We start from the raw sequence: 16,112 nt of genomic DNA, 5'->3' as shown, positions 1-16,112 counted from the left end.
AGTCATTTTTAATAACATTCATGACTTGCGTCGCAACTGTATATGCTGTATTTATTTTTTATTTGCTAAATTTGTTTTCCCCACGAAAGTGGAGTTACCCTTTAAGGATGATGTAGTAGGGTGAGGGGGTCAGCTTCTATGTGGACTTTCTGAAGTCTGATCCCTCATGAATGCCAGTTTAGTCTGACTGCAGTTCAGATTTAAGAAGCTTTTCCAGCTGTCAGCTATCCCAGCCAGCCAGTGTTTATGTAGACTATGAAATGATATGAGAAGAGTGGGTCAGAGGAATCATTCCTCCATAGAGGGACAGGCCCTTCATATGACGCACAGCACACACTCCTCTAATCCTGCCAATGTTTACTTCCATCATCCCCGCTATGTGATTGGAGGAGGCTGCACCATGTGACCTCCCACCTACGCTGACTTGTTTCTTCAACCAGGAAGTGGTGAGTGTTCTACAGGCTGATACAATGTACACAGAGATCAACTCTGCATTACTTCTGTGTGGTCAGGGAAAACTGGGGGGAAAGCTCTGGAATCACCTGGAATGCTCGGCAGTGTATATGTGTGATCACTGGGGGTAGAATACTCTGCAGTGGTGTGTGTGATCACTGGGGGTAGAATGCTCTGCAGTGTATATGTGTGATCACTGGGGGTAGAATGCTCTGCAGTGTATATGTGTGATCACTGGGGGTAGAATGCTCTGCAGTGTATATGTGTGATCACTGGGGGTAGAATGCTCTGCAGTGTATATGTGTGATCACTGGGGGTAGAATACTCTGCAGTGTATATGTGTGATCACTGGGGGGTAGAATACTCTGCGGTGGTGTGTGTGATCACTGGGGGTAGATTGCTCTGCTGTGTATATGTGTGATCACTGGGGGTACAATGCTCTGCAGTGTATATGTGTGATCACTGGGGGTACAATGCTCTGCAGTGTATATGTGTGATCACTGGGGGTAGAATGCTCTGCAGTGTATATGTGTGATCACTGGGGGTAGAATGCTCTGCTGTGTATATGTGTGATCACTGGGGGTAGAATGCTCTGCTGTGTATATGTGTGATCACTGGGGGTAGAATACTCTGCGGTGTATATGTGTGATCACTGGGGGGTAGAATACTCTGCGGTGGTGTGTGTGATCGCTGGGGGTAGAACTCTGCAGTGCTATATGTAAGTGATCACAGCTACAGCTCACAGTACATTAGCATGATCAGTAAGCTATAGACATAATAAAAGATATAATAAAGAGTGTGGCGTACCTCGTGTATTTACCACCCAGAGCAAATCATTTGTAATACCTCCCTGCTCTGTATAACAACATTATTATCAGTAATAATCATAAAAACAAATAAAATAGCCAGAGAAAATAAATCGATAGTGAAAATTGGCCACAGAGGAAGGACCCTCTTATAAAAGTCAGCAGAAGGGGGACCCCAGATTATTGGCCAGTGGGAGAAAGCCCCTCTATTACTGGCAAGTGGGGGGAAGGACCAGTGGGGTTAGGGTTATGGATGTGAATGAATGGTCCCTTTACATCTATGGCCAGAGAAGAAGAACCTTCTTATATTAGTGGCCAATGGGGGAAGGACCCCCCAATATATTAGTGGCCAAGGGGGGAAGGACCCCCATTGTATCAGTGGCCAATGGGACAAAGACCCCCTTTATTAGCAACCAGTGGGGGAAGTACACTCCACTAGCCATATAGATTTTAAAAACAGCACAAATAGTGACATCGAAAATTCAGCTACCACTATTGTATTTGCCCCAGCAGAGGAAGGGTTAAATAGTAGCTTGTATAATAGTTTCTGGAAGGTCACCCCTAAATAATTTGGGAAGTATCTGTACGGGTGTTCCAGTAAACTATGACTACATTTGTAATTTGATTTTTGTTTTTCAGTAAGTAACCTAAAATGAGCCATAAGGACAATGTCTTCCTTTTCCGCTGCTGGAAATGCCGGAAGTGTGTAGCCAATTCAGACTGTCTGATCATGGACGGAGAATGTGTACATTGTCAGGTGAGTAAAGAAATGACAATAAATAATACCCTGATGAGGTATCAGGACTATCTGCTGCACATTAGTTCTAAATCCAAAAATAGTTTAAGAAGTGTGACCACACATTGACAAGACTATTTGAATTAAAGGGTATTTAGACCCAAGAATAAAAACCTAATATGTTGCGGATTACTGGTCTCTAGATGTGGTGGCTGCATTCGTTTTCTTTTAAATGCATTTCATTTGCTTTCTTTTTACTTATTGATCCTGCGAGTAACACACCTAATTTCCTTGGCTGACAACATTGTATCTGTGGAGGAACGACATTGTCACTCTAGGACAAGGGTGTCAAACTCAATTTCATTGCGGGCTGTATTAGGGGCCGCTTGTATCTGTAAGACTATATAAATTTATCCAGGGTGTTTTTTTTTCAGAGAATAGGCTCAGGAACTCAACCAAGCCCCCCACTGAGCCACATTGAACAATGGGAGGATCTTAAACTGACAATAAATACCAGGAGTGCATTATATGTGGAGTTCAGGGTGAGCTATGTACAGAGTGTAGTTTCAGGGGTGCCCTACGCACAAAGTTTAGGAGTGTGCTGTGTATAGAGTGCGGGGTTGAGGAGTGCGCTGCAGAGTTCAGGGGTGTGCTGTGTATAGAGTGCAGGGTTCAGGGGCGATCTCGGTAAAGAGTGATGGGTTGAGGAGTGCACAACATACAGAGTGCAGGGTTTAGTGGTGTGCTATACACAGAGTGCAGGGTTTAGTGGTGTGCTATGCACAGAGTGCAGGGTTTAGTGGTGTGCTATGCACAGAGTGCAGGGTTTAGTGGTGTGCTATGCACAGAGTGCAGGGTTTAGTGGTGTGCTATACACAGAGTGCAGGGTTTATTGGTGTGCTATACACAGAGTGCAGGGTTTAGGGGTGTGCTATATACAGAGTGCAGGGTTTAGTGGTGTGCTATACACAGAGTGCAGGGTTTAGGGGTGTGCTATACACAGAGTGCAGGGTGTAGTGGTGTGCTATGCACAGAGTGCAGGGTTTAGTGGTGTGCTGTACACAGAGTGCAGGGTTTATTGGTGTGCTATACACAGAGTGCAGGGTTTAGTGGTGTGCTATACACAGAGTGCAGGGTTTAGTGGTGTGCTATACACAGAGTGCAGGGTTTAGTGGAGTGCTATACACAGAGTGCAGGGTTTAGTGGAGTGCTATACACAGAGTGCAGGGTTTAGTGGTGTGCTATACACAGAGTGCAGGGTTTAGTGGTGTGCTATACACAGAGTGCAGGGTTTAGTGGTGTGCTATACACAGAGTGCAGGGTTTAGTGGTGTGCTATACACAGAGTGCAGGGTTTATTGGTGTGCTATACACAGAGTGCAGGGTTTAGTGGTGTGCTATACACAGAGTGCAGGGTTTAGGGGTGTGCTATATACAGAGTGCAGGGTTCAGCTCTCTTGCACAGGCTGTCCATATCTTACTTCCACCCTTCTTCTGGTTTGACCTCTGCACCTTGCTCTCCCATCCCCCACCTCTGCACACATCTCCCTCTTCACAATCCCCCCCCCCCCCCCCCCCAAGCTTCCTCGCATCTCACCTACCCAGCTCGGTGTTCTGTTAAAATAGCCAATTTATTGATTCTCAATCGCGTCACTTCCGGTTACTGTAAACCATCAGTAATTGGAGTTTTTTATGAATTGCTGTTTTTACAAAGTACTGGCAACTGTATACACTCTGGTAAAAGAAGATTTACAATTTTTGACAGAACAGTGGGTAAGGAGAAAAAAGTTGTCACCCCATTTTGTTGGTTAGTAACGGAGCGGTCTAACAATGTCCACTCATAATATCGTGTACCAGAGTGTATACCGTTGCCAGTGTTGTGTCAAAACAGCAATTCATCGAAATCTCCGATTACTGATGGTCTACAGCAGGCATGTCCAAAGTCCGGCCTGCATGCCAATAAATACGGTATATCCAAATAACACGCCCGAGCTCATCTCTTCACCACATACAACCACAAAGACAGGAGAATTCTTGTTGGGCAGTGTATAAGTGCTCGGATGAACACACTCAGACCGAATTTTAATGGTTCAAAGAATGTCAGGCAAAATGGTCGGCCCTCACGCATGTTCACTTCATCAAATCTGGCCCTCTTTGAAAAAAGTTTGGACACCCCTGGTCTACAGTAACCGGAAGTGACGAGATTGGAGATCTCAATGAATTGGCTATTTTGAGAGAACACCAGCTCTAGTACATCCTGTAAATGTAGGCGGCTCTGATTCTCTCTGTCGCTTGCAGGGAGATTATTGGTCAGCATTTCAGCTCACCATGTGATGCCTCATCCCACACTGCATCTGAATCTCCATTGTGAGTGTAGGGCAGACAGGGATCTGTGAGATCCACAGAGAGGAAAGCTGCCTTTGTAGATACAGAAGGCTTCTGTTTTTGAAGTGACAGAGGCAAGTGGGGAACGGAGGGTGAGAGCCAGAGATGAGAAAGCCCTGGGTGCGAGGGCCACATTAAATGGCCTGGTAGGCTGGATTCGGCCCATGGGCCTTGTGTTTGACCCATATGCCCCTAGGACAAAAGCAGAATTTACGTATATTGCAGCTTACCAGTTCATATATGTGGTGGCTGCATTACTTTTCTTTTTCAGTTTTTTTCTTTTATTATCAACTGTTGATGCGACCAGTAAGTCTTTTATTTTTTAACTTCCAGTCAGGGATCAGTAAAACCATTGCTTTAACCTCTTGGCACCAAGTGCATGCAAATAAGCGACCTCTCGGTGGACAGGCCTTGGTGCCGAGTGGCCGCATAAGTGCAAATAGAGCTGAGCCGAGAGCACGCGCCCTTCAGGCTCCTTGCACGGTTACTGGCAGCTAATAGAAATCTCCCTTCGCTGCTTGCGATGGGGAGCTTTCTGATTATGTGACTGCCGCAACAGTCACGGTGGTCACATGATCATAAGCCCTGCATTCGAAACCCCGGCTCCAAAGGGGTTAATTACCTATTTTTACTGCCTGCCTCCCGACTGCATGTGTAAACGAGCCCTAACACTTCCGCGTGTACAACTCCAAGTTTTAACAATTGTGAATGGCGTTGATAGGCAGTCAGGAAGTGGTAAAACAGGACCCAATCACTTACTGTATTTTCAACTCAACTGTGTGAGCAAAGCCTAATGGGATGACAATTACTTTAATTTTGTGCACCAAAAACAATTGCCATGTTTTGTTTTACTTAAGAAAATACTATTTTCAGCTTTTTTTTCATCCTCTTTTCATCTCAGTGCTGCGGGTGTCTTCCAGCCTCTTTACAGACATGTCCTATCTACACACATGCCTCCATCAGCAGCTGCATGTCATTGCTCAGGCTTGCTAAGGCTGGGTTCACACTGGTCCGACAAACGCTCTGACATTGGGAGCTCATGTCACATGACGTGTGAAATCCAATGTTTCCCTAGGGGAGCCGTCCTAACTGGTCCGACACAAGTCGTTCCGACTTTAGAAATGCTCCCTGTACTACTTTGGTCCGACTTTGATCCTACTTCAGCCCATTGACTATTATTGAAGTCGGATCAAAGTCGGATCGCCGTCTCGCATGATCCGACTTCAGCATGCGACTTGTGCTCAGATGATCTTGAGGGGGAACTCTGCACCAAATTTTAAATAAAAAACCGGCATGGGTTCCCCTTCAAGAGCATACCAGGCCCTTGGGTCTGGTATGGACCTTAAGGGGAACCCCCTACGCTGAAAAAACGGCATGGGGGTCCCCCCAAATCCATACCAGACCCTTATCCGAGCACGCAGCCCGGCCGGTCAGGAATGGGGGTGGGGATGAGCGAGCGCCCCCCCCCCCCCCCCCCGAACCGTACGAGGCCGCATGCCCTCAACATGGGGGGTGGGTGCTTTAGGGCAGGGGGGCCCACCCCACCCCAAAGCACCTTGTCCCCATATTGATGAGGACAAGGGCCCCCAGATCCCGGCCCCCCCACCCTATGTGAATGAGTATGGGGTACATGGTACCTCTACCCATTCACCTAGGGAAAAAGTGTCAATAAAAAAACACACTACACAGGTTTTTAAAGTCATTTATTAGGCAGCTCCGGGGTCTTCTTCCGACTTCGGGGGTCTTCTTCCGGCTTCGGGGGTCTTCTGACTTCGGGGGTCTCTCCGGTGTCCTGATCTTCTGCCGACTCCTCCGCTATCCTCTGCGGCTCTTTTGCTAGCGGTGGCCCGGACTTCTGCCTTCTTCCCTCTTCTGATGTTGACACGACGCTGTCTCCGGCTGGAATGCTCTCTGAGCGCTCCGCAATGGACTTATATAGGCGGTGACCCTGCCCCCTTATGCCATCACAGTTCCTGGGCATGCTGGGACTGTGACGCTTTGGGGGGCGTGGTCAGCGGGTGATGTTGACCACGCCTGCTTATGACGGCACAGTCCCAGCATGCCCCAAGACAGAGATCTCATAAGGGGGCGGGGTCACCGCCTATATAAGTCCATTGCAGAGCGCTCAGACAGCATTCCAGCCGGAGAGAACGTCATGGCAACATCGGAAGAGGGAAGAAGGCAGAAGTCCGGGCCACCGCTAGCAAAAGAGCCGCAGAAGATAGCGGAGGAGCCGGCAGAAGATCAGGACACCGGAGAGACCCCCGGAGCTGCCTAATAAATTACTTTAAAAACCTGTGTAGTGTATTTTTTATTGACACTTTTTCCCTAGGTGAATGGGTAGGGGTACCATGTACCCCATACTCATTCACATAGGGTGGGGGGCCGGGATTTGGGGGCCCTCTTATTAAAGGTGGCTCCCGGATTCCGATAAGCCCCCTGCCCGCAGGCCCCGACAACCAACGGCTAGGGTTGTCGGGAAGAGGCCCTTGTTCTCATCAACATGGGGACAAGGTGCTTTGGGGTGGGGGGGCCCGCAGGGCGCCCTCCCTGCCCCAAAGCACCCACCCCCCCATGTTGAGGGCATGCGGCCTGGTACGGTTCGGGGGGGGGGGGGGGCGCTCGCTCGTCCCCACCCCCATTCCTGACCGGCCGGGCTGCGTGCTCGGATAAGGGTCTGGTATGGATCTTGGGGGGGAACCCCACGCCGTTTTTTCGGCATGGGGGTTCCCCTTGAGGTCCATACCAGACCCAAAGGCCTGGTATGCCCTTGGAGGGGGAAACCCATGCCGGTATTTTATTCAATATTTGGTGCGGAGTTCCCCCTCAAGATTCATACCAAACACAGTGACAGTGCCGGGCATTGGCGGGGATCCAAGTCGGATCCCCGTTCATTGAAAGTCGGACGCATGCCGGCTTCATGTCGCAGGGCAAAGTCGGATCCAAAGTAGGACGGCTGTCGTGTCGCACCAGTGTGAACCCAGCCTAAAGGTGACAGCAGTAAGCAATGCCTGCAAATTGAGCGTTGGGACAGCCGGTTATAGTTTCTCCTTTAAGCATAAGCGACAGGGTGACAACACAGGACAGCATTTAGTAGACCATGACAGGACTTTTCATCCCATAACAGAAAGGGCTCTTTCACACTTGTGTTACATTTTAAAGCTGCCTAAAATTACATTGACGCACCTACAGCATTAATGAGCATTTAGGATGTGTTGTTCAGGCGTTCATGTTGCTTCAGGCAACACTTCTCAAACTCCCTGTGTGTTGTGTGTTCTTTTTTATTTTTGTTTTTAGAAGACTAAAATGGGAAATAATCACTTTTGACGCTTTGCAACCCCACCATAAACGCACTATAAACGCCATAGGCGCATTGACCCTGGGTTCACACTAGTGCGATGCGGGAACCAACGTGATTCCAGCACCGGTTCCCGCATCGCTCCTCTCCAGCAGGCTGTTCACACTGCCTTGTGCAAACCGCTGCAGGTGTCTTTGTTAATGACACCCCCAGTTTAGTTCACAGATCGCAGTGCGAACTGTGAACTTACACAGGAATCGCATTGCATAGGTGAGAACACCCATGTAATCCGATTCTAGTGCAGGGAAAAACAAGTCCCTGCACTATTTTCTATGCGAATCCAATGCGAGTTCAGCCATAAAACTGTATGGCTGAACTCGCATTGCTCAGAGATCGCATGTGATCCGCACCCACAGTGCGGGTGCGAATCACATGCAATCTTTGAGATTGCGCTAGTGTGAACCCAGGCTGTCAGTGCATTTAAGGTGCTGTTGTGGTGCATTCCAATAGAAGTGAATGGAGGCAGTTGCAAAGCGTCAACGCCTGCCAAACTGTGCAGGCAACATTATTTTTGCATCGCAGCAACCACGAAGCAAGGCTAACGCTGCAGTTGGAACACCTCCATCCGCTCCCTATTGTGACAAATTCTGTGTGGCATTAATAGGCACTTGGGATGTGTTAAAAATGTGACCCAACCGCCTATTTTCAATGCCTGTGTGAAAGAGCCCAAAGTGCCTGAACATGGATCTTCATGCATATGTTTATGCTAAAATTAGCAGACATTGATTTAATAAAAGCTGAAAATTATATTTGAAATTACTTTAACACGTTAAAGACAATATGAGATTTTTGCATTTGGGTCACATTTACTTTAATTGTATATTTCAGTTAGATAATTGCAATTTCCCAGATTTCAGGGCAGATAAAGGCTCGAGAAAACATAATGTAATGATTGAAGTTCTTCTTCCAATCTTTATTGGAACTTGTGACTTGCTGCATCTCTAAAATCTTTTGTCACCCAGGTTACTAAGCAGTGATCTGGAATGTTTGCATAAGCGTGCGCACAGGGTGTGCCTGGGCACACCCTAATCGCCCTGTGTAGCGCAGATAACCCTTGATATTTTACCACAGCCCCCTAACGGGCTTCCTACAAAATTTGTAAAAAAAAATTGTAAAAAATAATAATAAAAATAAAAGCTACTGATGCCATCAATATACAGTCATGTCCATAAATATTGGGACATCGACACAATTCTAATCTTTTTGGCTCTATACACCACCACAATGGATTTGAAATGAAACAAACAGGATGTGCCTTAACTGCAGATGTTTAGCTTTAATTTGAGGGTATTTACATCCAAATCAGGTGAACGGTGTAGGAATTACAACAGTTTGTATATGTGCCTCCCACTTTTTAAGGTAGTAAAAGTAAAGGGACTGCTCAGCTGTTCCATGGCCAGGTTTGTGTTATTCCCTCATTATCCCATTTACAAGGAGCAGATGAAAGGTCCAGAGTTAATTTCAAGTTGTGCTATTTGCATTTGGAATCTGTTGCTGGCAACTCTCAATATGAGATCCAAAGAGCTGTCACTATCAGTGAAGCAAGCCATCATTAGGCTGAAAAAACAAAACAAACCCATCAGAGAGATAGCAAAAACATTAGGTGTGGCCAAATCAACTGTTTGGAACATCCTTAAAAAGAAAGAACGCACCGGTGAGCTCAGCAACACTAAAAGAGAAGACTTCACCAGAGTGAATACAGAGGGTTCACCACAAGATGTAAACCATTGGTGAGCCTCAAAAACAGGAAGGCCAGATTAGCGTTTGCCAAACAACATCTTAAAAAGCCTTCACAGTTCTGGAACAACATCCTATGGACAGATGAGACCAAGATCAACTTGTACCAGAGTGATGGGAAGAGAAGAGTATGGAGAAGGAAAGGAACTGCTCATGATCCAAAGCATACCACCTCATCAGTGAAGCATGGTGGTGGTAGTGTCATGGCGTGGGCATGTATGGCTGCCAATGGAACTGGTTCTCTTGTATTTATTGATGATGTGACTGCTGACAAAAGCAGCAGGATGAATTCTGAATAGTATCTGCTCATATTCAGAAAAATGCTTCAGAACTCATTGGATGGCGCTTCACAGTGCAGATGGCCAGTGACCTGAAGCATACTGCGAAAGCAACCAAATAATTTTTTAAGCGAAAGAAGTGGAATGTTATGCAATGGCCAACTCAATCACCTGACCTGAATCTGAGCATGCATTTCACTTGCTGAAGACAAAACTGAAGGGAAAATGCCCCAAGAACAAGCAGGAACGGAAGACAGTTGCAGTAGAGGCCTGGCAGAGCATCACCAGGGATGAAACCCAGCATTTGGTCATGTCTATGCGTTCCAGACTTCAGGCTGTAATTGACTGCAAAGGATTTGCAACCAAGTATTAAAAAGTGAAAGTTTGATGGATGATTGTTAATCTGTCCCATTACTTTTGGTCCATTTAAAAAGTGAGAGGCACATATACAAACTGTTGAACTTCCTACACCGTTCACCTGATTTGGATGTAAATACCCTCACATTAAAACTGAAAGTCTGCAGTTAAAGCACATCTTGATCATTTCATTTCAAATACATTGTGATGGTGTATAGAGCCAAAAAGATTATAATTGTGTCGATGTCCCAATATTTATGAACCTGACTGTGTTTGTATATATATATATATGCAATAGGCTGCGCACACCTATGATTGTTTGCATGTATCAGATCAGTGACACATTTGCTAATTGAAATGATCAATTCAGCTTCCATAACAATTATATTGGCAATCTACAATCATTACAAAGTTACGTTATTTGCAAAGCAGGTTAAACTTGTGATTTTTTTATAAATCTCCTAGGCTAGGTTCACACGGTTGCAGGTGCAAGACAGTGTGTAAATCGCATGCATTCCCGCAGCCAAAACACGTTGCTCTTTTGCAGACGTGCAGTGGTGTCATTCATTTTTTTTTTTTTTTTCAAATAACAATTTTTTATTGTAGATTGTAGTAATACAATATAAAGGAACATGGACATTCACAAACATTGTACAGTATATCCATTTGTGGTATTAAACATGTGTTTTTTTATGGCTTAGCTCAGTTACAAAATAGAATAGGAGGAAAGAAAGGAAAGAAGGGAAGGAAGAGGATAAGCCTTCTAATTGGTGTTGTTACCTGGTCATGGTGGGTCCTCTCGGAGGTGCCACGGCTCCCAGACCCTGTTATGTGCCTCCAGCTTGTCCTGAATTCTAGCTGTCATTTTCTCCATCAGCTCTACATCTTTAATTCTAGAGTAAAGATCTTCAGCTGAGGGTGGAGTGGTACGTTTCCAGTTTAGGGCTATAAGACAGCGTGCTGCTGTGAGTATATGTCTTACTAATTTCTTATATGGTCTGCAAATTTTTAATGGTGATAAACCCAGTAGAAAAAAATTTTGGAGTCGCTTGGACCTCGACTTCTAGGAGGCGGGAGAGGAGATGGCGGACCATCTCCCAATATTGAGCCAATATTGGACAAGTCCAATATATGTGTATAAGAGTGCCTTTAGCGTCCTGGCATCGCCAGCATTTATCTGAGCTATCCGGGAAAATTGTATGAAGTACATCTGGGGTCATGTACCAGAAGTAGAGAACCTTGTATGAGTTTTCTTTATATAGTGTACACATTGAACTCTTCGCTGTCTGATTCCATATTACCTGCCACTGCGCTAATGGGAGTTCTTCCCCAAGGATCTTCTCCCATCTGAGCATGTAACGGTGTTTACCCTGCTCTTCCAGAGTGATGGTGTTCAAAATCTTATAAATTTCTGATATTAGCCCTTTCTGTGAGCTACCTGCAAGGATGGTAGTTTCAAACGGGGATGGAGGTGAAAATTGTAGATTCGGGGCTATAGTTAGTGCGTAATGTCGTATTTGTAAGTACCCAAAAAAAGCTTGTTTTGGCAGTTTGTGTTTGGCCTGCAGGTCCGAAAAAGATAGGAGCCTACGGGTTCTGGGATCTACTATGTTTCCAAAGTGGAACAGGCTCCTAGAGGACCAAGGGTGTGACATCTGATGCGTGAGGCTATCTGGCACCTTGGGGTTACAGACAAAAGATGTCAGGGTCGATCTTTTTGAGATTAATTTGTGAGGTTGGGCTAATGTACGCCAAATCCTCTTTAACATGGACATAGGACCCAGAAGGCGTTCTGGTGCTACCTCCGCATTTGCATTCCATAATAAGTTGTTCGGGTGTATCGGGGCTAGCCATAATTTCTCGATCTCTGTCCACTTATTGTATGATTTTTGAGTAAACCATGATGCCACCACTCTCAGCTGTGTAGCTTGGTAGTATTTAACGATATTGGTGAAGGCTAGGCCCCCCTCACTGCGTGATGCCATCAACACTGTTTTAGAGATCCTATGCTTTTTGTAGTTCCATACAAAGTGAAGTAAGTCTGATTGAAGCTTTTTCAGTTGCTTAAGTGGTATAGGTATAGGGAGTGTTTGGAAGAGGTACAGTAGCTTCGGGAGAATGGTCATTTTAATAGATGCAATTCTTCCTAGTAGGGAGATATGGTGTTTTTTCCAGTGATTTAATAGGGATCTAATTGTGCCAAAAAGAGGGGGAAAGTTTTCCTGGTACAGGGTATTAAATTTTGGAGTGATATAAATCACTACCACCAAAAGAAAGCTCTATTTGTGTGGAAAAAAAGGACGTCAATTTTGTTTGGGAGCCACGTCGCACGACCGCGCAATTGTCAGTTATAGTTACGCAGTGCTGAATCGCAAAAAGTGCTCTGGTCAGGAAGGGGGTAAATTCTTCTGGGGCGAAGTGGTTAAAGGATTGGCTTGGAGCTTCTCTCTCCTCCTTTTTGCTTTCTTTTTGTTCATAGTGATCGGGTTCCCCAGCCTGCGCCTGAAGCAGCCTCACTCCCTTTACAGCCTCCATTTAAAGATTTTTTTAGAGACTAATTTTTAGGGGTTCATCCCCCCAGAACTTTCAATCCACTCACCATTCACATGGTTGCACCGTCATGTATCAGCATGCAGATGCATACCTTTTCATTTAAATGTTAAACTTTAATATTTTTCATCAGATTGTTTAGCTCTGAATATTATACCAATATTGTGTATGTGTATACTTTGTGGCCACTGCACTCGGCACTTTGGTATTCTATCTTGTAGAGCTCAACGATTAATCGTTAAAAAATTGCGATCTTGATTCAACCCCCCTCACAATCTTAGTCCAGCATTTCCACGATTCATGTAACAAGTGCAGAGCCATTCTCGGCTCACAGCTGTTGGAAAAAAAGAGCAGCAAGCAAAGTTTATCACAACATTGTTCAGCAAGAAACATTGTACCATTTGGTTCTTTTAGATCAAAGGGATGAACTTGGGTCTGCAAATGAGATCAGTTTAACCATTTAGAGGAGTCATGCCTGGGGAAAAAAAAAAGATTAAAAGTCAGCAGCTACAAATACTTACATACTATTTAATATATGGACACTTACCTGTCTGGGGAGTCCACGATGTCGGCATCCCAGCCAATTTTCGGAATGGCTGTCGGGTGCTGTCGCCGCCATCTCCACTAAGGGAAACGAAGGGTTCCCTACTGCGCATGCACGAAGCGTGCTGCGCTTTCTAATTGGCCTGGCGGCGGGGGAAAGGAGGAGGGGGGCCAAACTTCCCAGGCACCCTGAAAGGTGCCAAATGTGGCACCGGGGTGGGGGGTGAGGAAGCAAATAAGCAGAGGTTCAACTTTTGGGTGGAACTCCGCTTTTAAGACTAAGCCTTTTTTGACACTTGTTGCTTACAAGTTAAAATCAGTATTTTTTGCTAGAAAATTACTTAGAAAGCCCAAATGTTATACTGTGTGTGTGTGTGTATATATATATTTCTTTTTTTTTTTTTTAGCAGAGACCCTAGAGAATAAAATGGGGGTTGTTGCAATATTTTTGGTCACACTGTATTTGCGCAGTGGTCTTTCAAACGCAAGTTTTTAGGCGAAAATAAACTTCAACTAATTAAAAAAAAACAGTAACGTTAGCCCAATTTTTTTGTATAATGTGACAGATGATGTTACGCCAGGAAGTGTGAGAATTGTGATCTTTATTCTAAGCAAAAAAATTGTGATTCTCATTTTATCCAGAATCGTGCAGTTCTACTATCTTGCTATATTTTAATGTTTGCATTGTGAATGTCATTTCACCTTATGTACTACAGGTATATCTTATGTACCGTTCATTTTGCATGCTGTTTTCTATTTACTGTATTTCTGTATACTATTACTTTGTAATACAAAATGCAATTATGGCATCTCAGTAGTAGTTGGTGTGCAAACTTTATTGCAAATACCAGCTTCAAAAGAAAAGGCTAAGCAACAGCAGACCCCTCCCCTACCTTACCTTACTATTCCTTACTATGTGTCCATAGACTGGCCAATAGTGGGGAAGGGGGTGTTTGAGCTCAGTGTTGCAAAATGAAGTAGTGCTCATTTTAGGGTACCTTGAGCTCTTTAGCTTCTACCTAATTAACGGAATGGCACCAATCAGTGCTTGCTTCTTGTATAAGGTAAGAGTGCAAGCCAGGAAGACCAAGAAGGTGGCCGAGCAGTGACACACTGTGCACAGTGGCTTGCAAAAGTATTCGTCCCCCTTGAACTTTTCAACCTTTTGCCACATTTCAGGCTTCAAACATATAAAATTTTTATTTTTTGTGAAGAATCACCAACAAGTGGGACACAATTGTGAAGTGGAACGAAATCTTTTGAGTTTTTGAAACTTTTTTAACTAATAAAAAAATGAAAAGTGGGGCGTGCAAAATTATTTGGCCCCCTTGCGTTAATACTTTGTAGAGCCACCTTTTGCTGCGATTACAGCTGCAAGTCGCTTGGGGTATGTCTCTATCAGTTTTGCACATCAAGAGACTGAAATTCTTGCCCATTCTTCCTTGCAAAACAGCTCAAGCTCAGTGAGGTTGGATGGAGAGCGTTTGTGAACAGCAGTTTTCAGCTCTTTCCACAGATTCTCGATTGGATTCAGGTCTGGACTTTGACTTGGCCATTCTAACACCTGGATACGTTTATTTGTGAACCATTCCTTTGTAGATTTTGCTGTATGTTTGGGATCATTGTCTTGTTGGAAGATAAATCTCCGTCCCAGTTTCAGGTCTTTTGCAGACTCCAACAGGTTTTCATCCAGAATGGTCCTGTATTTGGCTGCATCCATCTTCCCCTCAATTTTAACCATCTTCCCTGTCCCTGCTGAAGAAAAGCAGGCCCAAACCATGATGCTGCCACCACCATGTTTGACAGTGGGGATGGTGTGTTGAGTGTGATGAGCTGTGTTGCTTTTACGCCAAACATATCGTTTTGCATTGTGGCCAAAAAGTTCGATTTTGGTTTCATCGGACCAGAGCACCTTCTTCCACATGTTTGGTGTGTCTCCCAGGTGGCTTGTGGCAAACTTTAGACGAGACTTTTTATGGATATCTTTGAGAAATGGCTTTCTTCTTGCCACTCTTCCATAAAGGCCAGATTTGTGCAGTGTACGACTGATTGTTGTCCTATGGACAGACTCTCCCACCTCAGCTGTAGTTCTCTGCAGTTCATCCAGAGTGATCATGGGCCTCTTGGCTGCATCTCTGATCAGTCTTCTCCTTGTCTGAGCTGAAAGTTTAGAGGGACAGCCAGGTCTTGGTAGATTTGCAGTGGTCTGATACTCCTTCCATTTCAAAATGATCGCTTGCACAGTGCTCCTTGGGATGTTTAAAGCTTGGGAAATCTTTTTGTATCCAAATCCAGCTTTAAACTTCTCCACAACAGTATTACGGACCTGCCTGGTGTGTTCCTTGGTCTTCATGATGCTCTCTGCGCTTTCAACAGAACCCTGAGACTATCACAGAGCAGGTGCATTTATACAGAGACTTGATTACACACAGGTGGATTCTATTTATCACCATCAGTCATTTAGGACAACATTGGATCATTCAGAGATCCTCGCTGAATTTCTGGAGTGAGTTTGCTGCACTGAAAGTAAAGGGGCCGAATAATTTTGCACGCACCACTTTTCAGTTTTTTAATTGCTAAAAAAGTTTAAAATATCCAATAGATTTCGTTCCACTTCACAATTGTGTCCCACTTGTTGGTGATTCTTCACAAAAAATTAAAATTTTATATCTTTATGTTTGAAGCCTGAAATGTGGCAAAAGGTTGAAAAGTTCAAGGGGGCCGAATACTTTCGCAAGCCACTGTAACTACAGGCTGTGAAAACATACTGTATACTAGTCAGTCTCAGCACCGTAGAGGAGGTGGATCACAAGACCATGTTTATTCCTTTATAAATCTTTTGAATGGTAAAGCAGTTTCCCTGTATTTTGATGCATATTTCCATTCTTTGGCATTGTTTTAACACGTTCC

The 16,112-nt window shown here is 44.8% G+C and overlaps 1 protein-coding gene across 2 annotated transcripts in view; it reads left to right on the top strand.

Moving 5' to 3' along the window:
• The first annotated feature begins 292 nt into the window (after nucleotides 1-292).
• Nucleotides 293-16,112, top strand: part of RNF180 (ring finger protein 180) — a 112,730-nt gene continuing 96,910 nt past the window's right edge. The window contains exons 1-2 of one of the 2 annotated variants that reach the window (XM_073623581.1): nucleotides 293-446; nucleotides 1,899-2,016. In XM_073623581.1, the coding sequence (XP_073479682.1) occupies nucleotides 1,912-2,016 (105 nt within the window). In that variant the 5' untranslated portion in view covers nucleotides 293-446; nucleotides 1,899-1,911. Of the gene's footprint in view, nucleotides 473-1,898; nucleotides 2,017-16,112 lie in introns of both variants that reach the window. The other variant, XM_073623586.1, reaches the window with a different exon arrangement.

Source organism: Aquarana catesbeiana, linkage group LG01, assembly GCF_042186555.1.
Source record: "Aquarana catesbeiana isolate 2022-GZ linkage group LG01, ASM4218655v1, whole genome shotgun sequence".
In the NCBI taxonomy this organism is placed as follows: Eukaryota; Metazoa; Chordata; class Amphibia; order Anura; family Ranidae; genus Aquarana; species Aquarana catesbeiana.
The sequence above is the reverse complement of the archived record's forward strand: the minus strand, read 5'-3'. Positions and strand labels throughout refer to the sequence as shown.